The sequence below is a fragment of the Peromyscus maniculatus genome, chromosome 5 (assembly GCF_049852395.1).
Source record: "Peromyscus maniculatus bairdii isolate BWxNUB_F1_BW_parent chromosome 5, HU_Pman_BW_mat_3.1, whole genome shotgun sequence".
Lineage (NCBI taxonomy): Eukaryota > Metazoa > Chordata > Mammalia > Rodentia > Cricetidae > Peromyscus > Peromyscus maniculatus.
In genome coordinates, this window is record NC_134856.1 from 42,656,393 (window position 1) to 42,672,125 (window position 15,733).

The 15,733-nt window shown below is 43.1% G+C and overlaps 1 protein-coding gene across 1 annotated transcript in view; it reads left to right on the forward strand.

Moving 5' to 3' along the window:
- The window catches only part of Pkd1l3 (polycystin 1 like 3, transient receptor potential channel interacting), a 74,013-nt gene that overhangs the window by 39,664 nt on the left and 18,616 nt on the right, over positions 1–15,733 (forward strand). Inside the window, exons 19-26 of the mRNA XM_076573597.1 lie at positions 2,345–2,532; positions 2,818–3,017; positions 3,832–4,012; positions 4,597–4,789; positions 4,875–5,109; positions 5,957–6,056; positions 8,452–8,589; positions 9,562–9,747. Of these exons, the coding sequence (XP_076429712.1) occupies positions 2,345–2,532; positions 2,818–3,017; positions 3,832–4,012; positions 4,597–4,789; positions 4,875–5,109; positions 5,957–6,056; positions 8,452–8,589; positions 9,562–9,747 (1,421 nt within the window). The remainder of the gene's footprint in view (positions 1–2,344; positions 2,533–2,817; positions 3,018–3,831; positions 4,013–4,596; positions 4,790–4,874; positions 5,110–5,956; positions 6,057–8,451; positions 8,590–9,561; positions 9,748–15,733) is intronic.

The window sequence follows — 15,733 nt, forward strand, 5'->3', positions numbered from 1 at the left end:
GAGAGTCTTAAGGTCATCCAAGAGTGACATTAGGAATTCCTGGAGGGTTTTCTGAGCACGCACCTAACACTCAGCCTTACACAGTCATATGGCTTCTAGATTCCAGAAATGTTATCAAAGCTTTTCAAAACCTTTTGGAATGTCCATGCCCTAGATTTTTTTTGTTTCATTCTTTTCTGGTTAACCCATTGTTTAACAGCTGTAAAATTAAACTACCTCTGAATATTTCTGACCAGGCCTCCAGCAAAAATGTGCTTTGCTCTGGGTGAACTCCCTGTCATGTTGGATAAAGAATAGTTTTGGAAATGGGATTTGTTCTTCCTGTTCTAAATTTTGCCCCAATTCTTCATATTGTGGTTCACTCTTTCATCCTATGTGGCAATCAGAATGTCCTTCTAGTTCGGCCCTCAGCTCAAAAAAAAAAAAAATGTCCTTCTAATATACACAGTCATGTTTGAATTCTGAAAAACTCTCAGGTGTAAACTCTGAAAACACTACTAACCTGCCATTCTCTGGTTGTGCTGGGGGCTCTCAGCTCTCCTCCATGTTGTTAAGCAGTATCTGTACATTTGTTCTTGTGTTCTCTGTGGCTGATTCTGGATAATTCTCATTCTCTCTCTCTCTCTCTCTCTCTCTCTCTCTCTCTCTCTCTCTCTCTCTCTCTCTCTCTCTCTCGTGTGTGTGTGTGTGTGTGTGTGTTGTGTATGTGCATTGTCCATACATGCTTTGGAGGTCAGAGCTGACTGTCCACCTTGTTTTTTTGTTTTTTTTAAAACAGAGTCTATCACTAGTCTGGAGCTTGCCAAACAGGCTAGACTGACTGACTTTTTTTTTTTTTTTTTTTTTTTTTTGGTTTTTCGAGACAAGGTTTCTCTGTGCAGTTTTGCGCCTTTCCTGGAACTCACTTTGTAGACCAGGCTGGCCTCGAACTCACAGAGATCCGCCTGCCTCTGCCTCCCGAGTGCTGGGACTAAAGGCGTGCGCCACCACCGCCCGGCTAGACTGACTGACTCTTAAACCCCAGGGCTCCACCTATCTCTTCCCACTTAGGGCTTGGATTAGACACATGTGCACGCACACACACACACACACACACACACACACACACACACACACACACACAGCACCACACATGGTTTTTTTTTAAAACATGGCTTCTGGAACCAAACTCAGCTCTGCCTGGGTCGATTCCAGTTCACTAATGTTCTCTTCAACCATATTTGTGTGTATAATCTTTTTTGTTTCTTGAGCATATTTTTCAGGGTCATTATATCAGTGACAGAGTATTTTCCTGTCATGCATGAGGCTGAGGGGTCTAAGCCTAACCCCTACAAAACATACATGCCATATCTCACAAAAGAAATCAAATTGGATCTATTTCTGTGTTTTTCATAATTTTTATTCTTGGGGGGTTCTTTGGTGTTTTGGGGGCTGTTTTTTTGTTGGGGAGGGTTGAGATTGGGTCTCACTATGTACCCCTGAGTGGCCTGGAACTCACAGAGACTTGCCTGCCTCTGCCTGCAGTGCTGGGTTTGAGGATGTGCGCCCTCCAGCCCTGTTTGTGTCATTGTGAGGTCTCATCAGGTACTCTTAGCTCCTCCAGTTGACACACTACCTACAGCTCCTCCACACTGGGAATACAGACGGTGATTCAAATGTGAATCTCCTAAAGTATCTTGAACAGAAGTCTGCTTTCGAAGAAAAGAAATCAACCAAAACTCTTAGATCATCAAATGATGAGATTGTTTTTCTATTTTAAAATCTCATATGATACAAAGAGCTCACGCAGGGCTGGGGAGATGGCTCAGCAGTATAAGCATCTGTTGCTATTGCAGAGGAGCCAGATTCAACCCGTAGCACCCTCATGGTGGTTCACAATCATCATAACTCAAGTTCCAGGAGATCCAGTGCCTTTTTATGGTCTCTGTGGACACCAGGCATGTGTGTGGTACACAGACATATATGCAAGCAAAACACCCATACATCCAAAATAAAATAAATCTTAAAATATGTTTTAATCTCATGTAATACATGTTATCTGAGCGCTTGATCAGGAAGGTGTTAAGTGGAGGTCGAGAAGTTGCTATGCATCTTGCTGCTGGACAAACCATGCCTTAGTCTAGGTTGCTTCAGAGTAAAAGCTTAGGCTGGCAGGATGGCTCAGTAGGTAAAGGTGCTTGCCACTAAGCACGATGACCTAGGTTCAATCCCTGGAACCCACACAGTATGAGGAGAGAATTGACTCCTACAAGTTTTCCTCTGACCTCAGACTTGACATGAGCCCATACACACAACATAAAATAACTGTGCAAATTGTCTTTTCTCATCTAATTTCCCATTTTAGACACCTGTTCTCCTCCACGATCATAGAAAAGTTCACTCAGGACTATCTGTGGCTCTCAGTTGCAACTAGACATCCCTGGAACCAGTTTACAAGAGTCCAGCGGCTCTCTTGCTGTATGACACTTCTTCTCTGTGACATGGTCATCAATGTTATGTTCTGGAAGATGGGTGGTACCACTGCCAAGAGGGGTGAGCATGAGCCCTGGGGTGTCTGTCTGCGCTGGGGAATATTTTGGCTGTCTTTCCCTCTTTAAGGGTTAGGAATCGAGTCATGTTGTGCCCTCATTTCCTGTCCACTGCCCTGATGTTATATGCTAGCACATTCTCTTCATGCTCGCATTGATAAATAAAACTGTCTTAGGAACATACCAGGATCTTTACTGCCGTGGAACACTTTCTACCTCCAGATAAGTTCCCACATAAGTATCTCTAACCCAGGAGGGTCGAAGCTGACACCATGCACTTTCCTTTCAGTAGGTCCATTTGCTGTGACCTGGTCAGAGATACTCATCAGCGTCCAGACTGCCATCATCCTCTTCCCTATCCATCTTGTCTTTGGGCGGCTCTTCCAGTTGATTCACCCACCAGAACCTCTGCCCCGACTTCCTCCCACCCAGGCTGCCTACCCCTTGGGTCTTGCTTATGAATCTCCCTCCCCCACACAGGTGGTCACGGTAAGTTTCAGATCTAATTTCTATATGTGAAGTGCCTTCCCCCTTCTGTGTGGTGGGAAAGAGTCATAGAGGACTCCTTGAGAGGCTCACAAAGAGTGAGGCCTGGTCCCTTTAAGTCTTTCCCCTAAGTCCTGTCCACTGACTTGTGCTCAGTCATACTTTCTTCCAAGGTTATGAACTGTTCTGGAGACTGAGTGCGGGGCCGTGGGGAGCCCACTCCCACTTTTTCCCCGGGGCACTGTTGAGCCAGGAGGAGTGGGAAATACTTAGATAAAAATACAGAGGAGAGAGACAGATAGAAACACAGGATAACCTCAGGAAGGCCTGGGTCAAAACCCAGCAGGCCCCCCCCCCCCCCGTCTCTTCTAAAGGGCTATTTATAGGAATGCCAAAGGGGGCAGCAAAAGACCTTCCCCTAGCACAGCCAAGTGCAGACCCTTCCAAACACCTGGTAACCACGCACCTGGTCAATCCATCCCAGGTTTGGCAATGCAGCCCTGATGTGTAAAGCAAGCTCAGATTTCACTAGGAAACCTCTGTGGACCCCAACATGGGGCAACACATACCACCCCGTACTGTTTTAGTTTTTGATGTGTGAGCAAACTGTCCCCCTTCCATTCTGTAGTCTCTGATAGAAATGGTTTTGAAGGCACTGGGGGTGACTCTTCTCTGAAAACATTAGAAAATGAAGCACTGGGTTTCTTTACGCTGAGCCGTGCCCTTGACCAAAAGAAACAGGCCAGCCTTCTGTAATTGTGCCCAGTGTGGACTCTGCAAGACAGACTGAAGCCTCTCAACTTGGTTCCATATCCAGGAATTAAAGGAAACTGTGGGATTCCTGCTCAGGAGAAACACACATCTGCTCTCAGAGTGTGAACAGTCTTCGTGGAGTTCTTGTGACATTAACAAGCTGGTGACGCTTTTCTCCAGCCTCATTTATTCTCACTTAGAAGACCAAGGCCGTCACCAGCAGACAGAATCCCGATGGGAAGACGGTAAAGTCCAGTGATTTTAGTAATGCTTTCTAGCATCTCCTCCACTCCTCCCATGCACCCCCTTCAGTTGTTATTCATTTTTGCCTTTCAGCACAAGGCAATTTATGCTTGTTTAATTTCCTTAAGCTTTCAGTCTTGGACTGATAGCTTCCATCTCTTGACTTCTAGATAATCTTGTGATAAAACTACAGTACTAATTGTAAAAACATAAAAATATTTAGATCCCGTATTCCACCAGCTGAACCTGTCATGTCATCTTTTTCTTCCCTTGAGTGGAGAGGTTGCGTGATTTATGAATTTTGAATCCGGTTTGGGCGCTTGCTAGTCTATCTAGGCTGCATGTACTGGAGCTTGGGTGGGAAAGTTTTAAAAGTGTCTGGGTCAAAGTTCGGAACTGTACAATGGTGAGACGGGTCTGCACCCTCAGCGGGAAGTAGTACTAGAGGTGCTGGAGCCTGTCTCCACCAGTCCTGGGAAACATTATTAGCTCTACTGTCACCTAATAAATTACTTATCTCCGTCACTGATCCCCGTTTATTGAAATCTCCCATTTGTGAACGTGTCCACCTGAACTAAATCCGCAGTGGTTTCTGAAAGCCACCACCATTTCTGCCGCTACCTGCTCCAAGTTCTACAGAGACTGAAATCGCACCTAAGTGAGCTCAGTGCTGCCCCTGTTCACCAGCCCTGTGACTTCTCAGAAGCAGTTAGCCAACTTCAAAAGCTCCAGGAATTCCTGGAGACACAACTTCTTCCCAGGGAGCGAGGGCCCTGCAGGTAAGCACTCCGGGCTCTCGTCACTACCCGTAAACTTTCTCTTGGTGTCTAGCTGGAGATGAATCCTCCAATTTCTATTCTTCAGGCAGTCAACCAGTTTCCCCATCCTAAGCCCAGAAGAAAGGAAGACGCCCGTGTCCTTTGGCCTGTTCAAATGGTTGAAGTACATTTGCTGGCTCCTCCTAGGTGTCATTAGCCTGGCTTCGGCTTTTTTTGTAACACTTTATAGCTTGGAGTTGAACAAAGACCAAGCCACCAGCTGGGTTATTTCAATGATGCTCTCCGTGCTTCAAGACATCTTTGTCAGCCAGCCACTAAAGGTATGTGAAGAGTGGGACGGACCACTACAATTGTAGGAAGCTGGAGAAACTGAGGCCACGTGTGTAAACCCGAGTGTCTTGAAAATTAGTAAATAAATCAACAGGCAGAGTGATATTTGTTAGGGATCTATGTTAAGTAGCAACAGAAAATGCCTAGCAACTAATAAATTAGCATACACACGGCAGAAAACGTTGAAGATGGGGCGGTTTTTAAAAATCAAACGGTGTGGCCAGGCGGTGGTGGCGCATGCCTTTAATCTCAGCACTCAGGAGGCAGAGGCAGGTGGAGAAGGAGGCAGCTTCTTAACATGAGAACGCCCACACAAGGAGCTGGTCAGGTCACTCGTCAGTAAAGGAACCCGAGTTGGATCCCTGGACCCTACATGGCAGAAGACAATAACTGACTCTGGGAAGCGATCCTGATCTCCACAGGGATGCCATAGCTACATGATAATATAAATGTATAAATGAATGGGAGATGGCTCAGCGGTTAAGAGCACTGACTACTCTTCCAGAGGTCCTGAGTTCAATTCCCAGCATCCACATGGTGGCTCACAACCATCTGTAATGAGATCTGGTGCCCTCTTCTGGACTGCAAGGACACATGCAGACAGAATGCTGTATATATAATAAATAAATAAATAAATAAATAAATAAATAAATAAATAAATAAATAAATAAAAATAAATAAATAAAAATAAATAAATATATATATATATATGAATAAATGAATAAATAAATAAATGGGACATACTATGAGTCTCCACCGGCACCTGTATGTGTGACATTATCATCTGGGGCCTTCCAGTACCTGCTCATGGAGTTCCCCCATGCCTCTTGTCTCCAGGTGACGTTCCTCACATTCCTGTTCTCACTGACGGCGAACCAGATGCCATGGCTCAACAGAGACAAGGAACAACATGCCAAGAGAATCGTAGCACTGTGGGGTAATCCAAATCATCCCAGCTACTGTTTAATTTTACAAAGAGCGAACCATGTAAAAACAGTGGAATGTGAGCTACCTCAGATTCCAGTTTCCTCAGAGGCCTTGTCACTTGGCTGATCTCCGCCCAGAGCCCAGTGTCACAAACTCACATCCCCTGGAAACCAGTGCTTCCTTGTATCTCTCCTCCCTGAGCCCCAGATGGTTCCTGTACTGCCTGTCTTCTCTACCTGAATGCCTTCAGTTGTCTCAGGCGGAGCTGCCCGCCCGCCCGCCCCACAAATCCACTCTTCTGTATTTTCTCATTTCTGTCAGGAGGCCTCACCCCCAACGCTCTACACATCAGAGTAATCCTAAGTACTCTTACTCCCCACACTCAGTCACCAAGTCTGAGGGGCCTTTTTACAGCCTGGAAAAAACTGACTGAAGTTACATCACCTGAAGGAATGTTGCACACACAATGCTGAGGCAAAACTGTAAGACTCAAAAATGCTAGCACGATGTTATCCACGTGTTGGCTGGAGCAGGTGTGTGTATCCCCTGTAAATGTTTCTGTAAATGCTGAAGAAACAAACAGGAATAATCTCTAAAACTCAGGAAAAGGTTACCTCTCTGAGGGAAGGAAGGGGTACCACATGGAGGATAAGTGATGGACCCAAACCTAGCAATCGCTTGCTTAAACTCAACGGTGGACATGCTAAAGGCGAGGCACTCCATTCCTAGTGAGGTTTTACAAATTTAAAAAATCTCACTTGAAATGCCTTTCTTGTCTTCATTTCATTTCTTATGCACTTGAACTGTTTTCTTTATGTGAAGTGACTTCTTTCTCAAAGGTCTTGTCCTTGTCCCTCTGAAGATCTGTGACCTGCCCTTAAGTCGTGTGTTGTGTGGGGTATAGTTCAGGGCGAGAGTGCTTGCTGGTATACCAAAGGCCCTGAAGTGTGAGTCCCAGCACCGAAAAGAAAAGTCAAATACTAATTCCTCTATGACGTCATCTCCAACTTTCTTTGGAGAGGTTTTGTTTATTTTCCAGTGATTGTATCGTATTTGGCATACTGGTGAGTTTTCTTTGATTTCCCCTCTCTCTGTCTCTTTCCCTACCTCGATCTCTAGCCTTCCCTTTTGCTATAAATCCTACCTCCTTCTGTTCTGTATAAGTCTTTAGACCAGACCATTGTCCCTCCCTGGATTCGTTAGCAGTGCTCAGTGTGGGACTTTATCCCTGACTCTGCATTGAGAAGAAGCCTAGGTGATGTCTATTCATGTTAAACATGAGAACAATGTTCCCACAGTGCACTCCCCTGAGGAGAAGCACAGGTCTCTAGTTCAAGATAGAAGAATACAGCGGAATAGCTTATGCCTGCTGAATCTAATGTTTATGATGAAAGGGCTAGGGACGAGCTCAACAGAGCACTTGCCTGGTGTGTGTGAGGTGCTGCACAGGATTCCCAGCACTGAGAGAAAATCCTTACCAGTGGGTGGTGGTGGTGCATGCTTGTAATTTCAACATCTGGGAGACTGAGCTGGAGAAGATCATCCCTGTGAAGCCAGCCTGGGCTATTTCTGACAACAGAGACATTGTCAGAAAAGGAGGCAGGGAGAACACGCTAGGGTTTGTTTGGTATGGTACCAAGTTCATGCATGTTAGACAAGCACTCTACAACTCAGCCATGCACCCATACTTGTGCTATGCGGTGATATATCGTGTACCCTAATAACATTTGCCTGAAGATCAGAGAACAGAACAAGCCTCTAGATTAAACACAGAGGCCAGGCAGTGGTGGCACACACCTTTAATCCTAGCACTTAGAGGCAGAGATCCATCTGGATCTCTTGGAGTTCAAAGCCACCCTGGACTACATGAGATTGACTCAGTCTAGGAGAGAAATAGATCCGTGAAGTGGTGGCACACACGTTTAATCCCAGCACTAGGAAGGAAGTAATATGGCTAGGCAGAGAAAGGTATATAAGGCGTGAGGAGACAGGAACTAAAGCCCTTTTCAGCTGAGGAGATTTTTTTGGCTGGAGACCTTTCGGCTGAGGATTCAGAGACATTCAGTCAGAGGGTTCGTGGAGTTGGCAAGGTGAGACGTGGCAGTAGCTTGTTCCTTTGTCTCCCTGGTGTTCAGGCAAATTTTATTAGGGTACACAATATATCACCACAGTGCTGAATTTCATTTTTCTAGTAACCAATTTTTATTGTCTTTTATAAGTTTGGGCCCCAGTGGGTTGGGAGTTTAAGAAGAAAAACCCAGGCCTTTCCCCCATAGATAGAGATGTGTTGCTTAGACAACGTTTTATCTGCCCCTCCAACATTCAACAGGAATGCTCACAGTAGACGCTCAACAAAACGTAATGAAATGTAACATTTATTTGGCCTATATTTCAATATTTGACAGCAAAGTGTTCTTCATCAGCACCTGGTTTGAGAGATAAGAACAATCCCATCTATACTGCCCCAGCCATGACCAGCTCGGCCAAGCACCCAAAGACAGCCTGGAAGAAGCAGCTCTTCAAGCTGACTGGTGGTCCTCTGGGTATGAAGGGGTGGTAGCAGCGTGCACCTCTGTACACACTGGCCAGCGGGGAGGGCCAGGGAGAATAAGATGGAAGACAGGGGAGGGCAGAAAAGTGTCTTTGAAGAGGAAATTTAGAGTTCCAGCAATGCAGGTGATATGCTCAATGGGAAGAGCCCCGAGCTTCTAGTCCTCAGGTTTCACTGAGGTGGAGTGGGAGGTCTCCACCTACCAAGGGAAAACAAGACCCAACTTACATACTCTCTGGACTGGGGGAACAATGAAATTGCTTTGGAAAATGGTTCTTCTAAGTGCTGGGTTTAACATACTCAGTACACTACTGGCCTCCCTGAACCAGAGATCGGAAAACAATGACTCTGTTATTGTTCTTTTCTTTTCATGCCTTTCCTTTTGTGAATCCAGAATGTGAAGGAGCACTTATGTCTAAGAATCAAAATACAGTGTAAACACGGGCGGATCTTATGAATCTTGAATTAATTTCTGATTACTGGCAGGATGATTCTGGAAAAGAAATATATTTATAATACATATGTATATATTTCTCTCTCTCTCTCTCTCTCTCTCTCTCTCTCTCTCTCTCTGTGTGTGTGTGTGTGTGTGTGTGTGTGTGTGTGTGTGTGTGTGTGTGTGTGTTCATACCCATTGGGTTGAACTATTTGAAATTGCCCATTTCAACTCCTGGATTTTTTGGGTTTTGGGTTCTTTTTCGGTTTGATGGTTTTTTGGCTTTTTTGAGACAGGGTCTCGTTATGTAGCTCTGGCCATCCCGGAACTCGCTCTGTAGACCAGGCTGGCCTCACAGAGATCCACCTGCCTTTGCCTGCCAAGTGCTGGGACTAAAGGTTGTGTCATTATGCCCAGCTCCATTTTGACTGTTTTTGACCTGCAGAAGTCTGTAAGTGTAAGAAAAATGAAAAGGGTTTAGATTTTTAAAGTAACTGCTCAGATGATTTTTTTTTCCTTGTAAGCCAGTCCAGATCCTCTTTCTGAGCCTGCTGATGGCTACCGTCTACTCTGCAAGGGACTCCAGTCAGTTTTTCCTCCATCAAGCTATCTGGAAGAGGTTTTCTCACCGTCTCTCAGAAATCAAACTTCTGGAAGATTTCTACCCATGGGCCAACCACACCCTCCTTCCTAGCCTATATGGGGATTACAGAGGTAAGGACAGTCCTGGGGCAGATGGGAGGTACGAGACCTCGTCTACAACCCGTGGAAAACTAGAGAAAGGTCAGCCGGCTTCTCAATGGGCCACACCTCTGTGGACACTGCAAAGACCCTAGACTCCATCCAAGAAGCTTTGGTTAACTACTCATGGTGATCCGTGGTGTCTGATTCCCAATGGTGCATGACAGATTCATGTACAGCATAAAAGTAAGTGCAGGGACCCTGTGTAGATGAATTTCTAAATGGTCTTATTAAATAAAAAACACAGAGTCAAATATAGGTGTGAAAGCCTTAGGGAGATCAGGGAAATAGGGAAAGTCACCAGCCAACCTTACCTCACCAACTCTGCAGCTTCCAAATGCCAGTTACTTCCTGTCTACCCACGCCTATATGCCTTGCTGTTCTGCCATCTGATTTGCTCTCTCCATTCAACTACATCACTTCCTCTTCCTACCCAGATCTGTCATTTCCTGTCTGTCTGCACAGACCTCCAGGGTTAACTAGTTTTGGAATTTAAGGCGTGTGCCACCACAGCTGGCTCTGTTTCCAGTGTGGCCTTAAACACACAGAGATCCTGCCTGCCAAGTGATTAGATTAAGGGCATGTGCTACCATTGCCTGACTTCTTTGTTTACTTATAATGTCTGACCTTTTCCTCTGATCTCCAGGCAAGATTTATTTATTTATTTATTTTTTTTTTTTTCCATCACAGGCAATTTATTTTGTTCTATTCATTCACAGTTAATACAGAAAATACTTGGAAACATTTCCATATAATGTTTGACACAGAAATCATCAAATAGAAGTATACAATGTTGACAGGAGGCAGTACTTTTATAATTTATAACCCCAAATATATTTATAAATTAAAAATGGAAAGATCTACAAATGAAATTATGAAGGTTCACCAAAGTCACTTAATCTGTCAGTTTCTCATTCATTTTTATGTCTTAATAATATTCTATTGTATGAATAAGCCACATTTTATTTCTCTCCAGTATTTGATAGCTATTTGAGTTGTTTTAACTTTTTTACTATTAGCAACACACTGCTGTAAACCTTCATGTACATGTTTCATAGATGCACATTTTCAGTAGTTTGAGGATATATTCCTAAGGGTAGAATTGTTGAGTAACAGAGTAACAATGTTTTGCATTTTGACCAACCACCAAACTGTTTTGCCAAAGTGGCACACCATTTTACAATCTCACCAAATCCTTGTTTTTAAGGCTCTGATTTTTGTACAAAAGCATTCAATCATTCTGTCAGACCAAACCAGGAAAAGTAAGCTATAGTTCAGAGCTGTTCTATTCCATTTACTATGCAAAGCCATTCTTGGCATTTGAAACTCTCAGCCCTTTTGACTATTCTTACAGTGTTCACCTTTTTGTCCACCACTTTTTTCTTCTTCTTTTTTTTCTGGTTTATTTCTATCTATTACAAATGTATAAAGAATCCTCCATCAACGCTGCTGATAGCAGCAGAACCTTGAAAAATATACCTTTGGTTTGCCTCAGAAAAGGAACACATATTGCACTGTAAAGTTTATAAAATTGGCGCAAAACATTGTGATAATGTTACAATACCAGTTTTAAGAGTTCAGTGACTAATGGGGAGCCGATGGGATACATGCAGAACTGTGAAAGCAATCTCACTTAGCCAGCTGTACACGTAGACTGTAAATCTACATTCAGATCAGTTCTGAACTAAGACTATCATCTCAGTTTATCTGTTGAGGTCAACCAGGAAACCCTAGAATATACCTTGATTTTTGCAAAAAACAAAATAGGGGGAGGGGTTTCTTCAGCATTTCAGTCCACGAGTAACAGTATCCTAACAGGCAAAGTGTTCTCTCACTGTCAACATAGAATGAACTGCTGCTGGAGGTCAACTTGGGCTTTAATTTGCATTAGCACTTACATGCATAGTAGTCCAAGTTGTTGACCTCATGACTTTAAAAAGTAACTCTAAAAAAGTAAAATGGCCCTTCTTGGAAGACTAAAGAAAGACATCCAGCCACAGTTGTAAAAAGTCTCATCAAAACAATATACCCTTTTATGAATTACGCCTCAATTAAAAAAAAAAAGTAGCCCCAAATAAGAAGCAGCTCTGAAAAAGAAAATATAACTTAAGATATTTGAAAAAAACAAGGTGAATACAAGTTCAAAAATAAGTAAGATACATTTTCTTAAGGCTACCTAGAATTAGGCTTTAAAGAATTCTACCATTTCAAGTTTACCACTAGTTACTAGATACCTATTTACAAACAAGATGTTCACCTTTTTTGTTCCTTTATCAAGAGAAAAATCTACCTTCAGACTATGAGTGTGGTGATGGGGAGGGACTAGAAAACAAGATTCAAACAATCCCATGCAAATATCACATTTTTCAAATGGAAGAACTCCAAACTGCACTAGAAGTTCCAATCACTAAGACACTTTCCATTGAAATGATTGAAGTACAACTACATGGCACCAAGGTTTAGGCCTAATATAGGCCTGACAACCAAGTCCTTGTTTTCTGGAAGAAAGGCCTCAAAAGTCCCACTCAATTCCACATAACAATACTTCAAAGATCAATTAGGTTTTCCTTTCCTTAATATTTTTGTTTTTGACTTCTAATCCTAAAGACTAGATTAAAACTTAGCTCATTTCCCAGAAGGCATTGCTTCCCTTTGCTCTATGAAAGAGTCCACCAAGACCTCTTCCTCAAAACCATCTAGCCCGCAGCCTCCAGCCTTTGCTTGTCTTTCTCAACATCCTGAAAAGGTAATGTAGGTAATGTAGGTAAAATATGCTCATAAACATTAAAACTAGTTGTTAGAAAGACGTAACTAGCTTTATAATTTAAGTTTTAAAGCATAAATACTTGCAGCTTAATCTGCACTGACAATGATTGTCGAAGCCTAGAATTCAACATTTACAAATTCTCATTCACACACACACAAAACACACTATTATCACACAACTTGTGTCTTGAGAGAATCTTCTGCTTTTTAAATCTTTGGCCTCCCAGTCAATCCCAAATTCAACCAACTTTTCCGAGTTCTGGTAGTTACCTGGACCACTGAGGCATCGCCACAAGACTTCTTCTCTTTTGAAACATCCTTTTTCTCTAGATATTAGGATAGCTACACCAGCTTGTTTCTTCTGTGGTTTATGTTGGTGTGGGATTATCTATTGCTTGATTTTTCATGGATGTGTTTGGCTTCTTTGGGTTGAATTTTCCCTTCTAGTGCTTTCTGTAGGGCTGGGTTTATAGACAGGTATATAACCTGACCCCAACACCTGGGGAAGAGGCTATCTCCGTGGGTCGGAACCAGGGCGAGTCTGGGCACTCTGTCTGGGGACAGCCCGGGGCCCAACTGCTGATCCTGTGAAACCCAACAACTTGGAGGTGTTGGTGAGACTACCCTGCTCAGCTGAAACCCATCTGGGAGAGGATTCAGATGCCTACAGTTTGAAGTCTGAAGAAACAAGATCAGCTGAGGAGTTGACAAATGAATAAAACGTGACCTGGGAACACAGAAGAAGGCACTACCCAGCCACTAAACCAGATCACCAGAATCATAAGTATATAATTCACCGACTGAAATCAGCTGTCCCTGAAGAAACAGCCCAATAGCACCAATTTAACCAAGAACCCCTACTAAACCAAGACTAAAAATTAGAACAAGAGAGGCACTCTCAGACACAGACACCACCTGCACCGCACAGAGGAAAAGATGAGTAGACGCCAGTGCAAAAATACAGGCAACAACATAAAGACCTATATGGCAACATCAGAACCTAGTGATTCTACACCTGAAAGACCTAAACATACCATGAGAGAAGAAACAGAAGAAATCAACCCTAAAAATGACTTTAAGAAGATGATAGAGGCCCTTAAAGAAGAAATAAAACATTCCCTCAATGAGGAAATAAAAACTTTCCTTAAAGAGGAAATGAAAAACTACCTTAAAGAGGAAATAAAAACTTTCCTTAAAGTGGAAATGAAAAACTCTCTTAAAGAGGAAATAAAAATTTCCCTTAAAGAGGAAATGAAAAACTCCATTAAAGAGGAAATAAAAAACTCCCTTAAAGAAATGGAAGAAAAAACGAACAAAAAATGGGAAGAAATCAAATCAACCCAAGAAAAAGCAATTAAACAGATGAAAGAAACATTCCAAGATCTGAAAAATGAATTTGAGACAATAAAGAAAACACATGCTGAGGGAATGCTGGAAATAGAAATCCTGACAAAACGAACAGGAACTACAGAAACAAGCATAACCAACCGATTGCAAGAGATGGAACAGAGAATCTCTGACACTGAAGACACGATAGAGAAAATAGATTCGTCAGTCAAAGAAAACACTAAAGACAAAAAAGTCGTAACACAAAACATCCAGGAAATTTGGGACACCATGAAAAGACCAAACCTAAGAATAATAGGGATAGAAGAAGGAGAAGAATACCAACTCAAAGGCACAGAAAATATATTCAACAAAATCATAGAAGAAAACTTTCCTAACCTAAAGAAAGAAATACCTATGAATATACAAGAAGTTTACAGAACACCAAATAGGCTGGATCCAAAAAAAAAGTCCCCTCGCCACATAATAATCAAAACACTAAACACACAGAACAAAGAAAAAATATTAAGAGCCACAAAGGAAAAAGACCAAGTAACATATAAAGGTAAACCCATCAGAATAACACCAGACTACTCAATAGAGACTATGAAAGCTAGAAGATCATGGACAAATCTCATGCAGACACTAAGAGACCACGGATGCCAACCCAGACTATTATACCCAGCAAAACTCTTAATCACCATAGGCGGAGTAAACAAAATATTTCAGGATAAAACCAGATTTAATCAATACCTGTCTATAAACCCAGCCCTACAGATTTATTTATTTTTTTAAGATTTGTTTGTTTGAGCTGGGTGGTGGTGGCGTGTGCCTTTAATCCCAGCACTTGGGAGACAGAGGCAGGCGGATCTGTGAGTTCGAGGCCAGCCTGGGCTACCAAGTGAGTTCCAGGAAAGGCACAAAGCTACACAGAGAAACCCTGTCTCGAAACCCCCCCCCCCAAAAAAAGGTTTGTTTGTTTGTTTGTTTAGTGTACAGTGCTTTGTCTGCATGGCCAGAAGAGGGCACCAGATCTCATTACAGATGGTTGTGAGCCACCATGTGGTTGCTGGGAATTGAACTCAGGACTTCTGGAAGAACAGCCAGTGCTCTTAACCACTGAGCCATCTCTCCAGCCCCGAGCTTTATTTATTAAAGCACAAACAAAATATCACTATATCCCTGGGACTCAGCCACATACTGAGTACAGGAGTGTGGTCTAATAAGAATGGTCTCTACATGGGATGGGCTTTTGGCCACGTGTGTCATTTTTCCTAGCTCTCTGTATGTAAGTTGTCTGTGTGCTTACCCAGTTTAGTCCTACAAACATGCATTGGACATCTACAGTCTGCAGAGACCTTTCCTAGGAGCTGATTAAAAAGAAAAAGTCAGTGCCAGGTACTGGTGGCACACGCCTTTAATCCCAGCACTCAGGCAGAGGCAGGCAGATTTCTGTGAGTTCAAGGACAGCCTGGTCTAAGAGCCAGTTCCAAGACAGCCTCACAGAGAAACCCTATCTTGGGGGAAAAATGGTCATAAGGGGTCTGTGTCCTCAAAGGACCTCACCAAAAGAGGTATTGCCAAGCTTCATCCTGCAGCATGTACAAATGGCTCAAGTTTTCTTCCCTCCAAGGCACTACTTGATCACTGTGGTTTGGGTTGTTGCCGGTTACCCAGCTTTGCCATAACATACCTTTGTGGCCTGCTGAGTAAGCTGAATTCTGGGAATCATTATTTCCATTTACCTCAGGGCTGGTGGCTTCATGGTGAGATTCAGGACATCGCCTGTGTTCCTGAAGAGAAGCTGAAGGATATGCTCATCTTTGCGAGCACTTTCAGTCTCCTGCCAGTGCACTGGCTGTGTGAG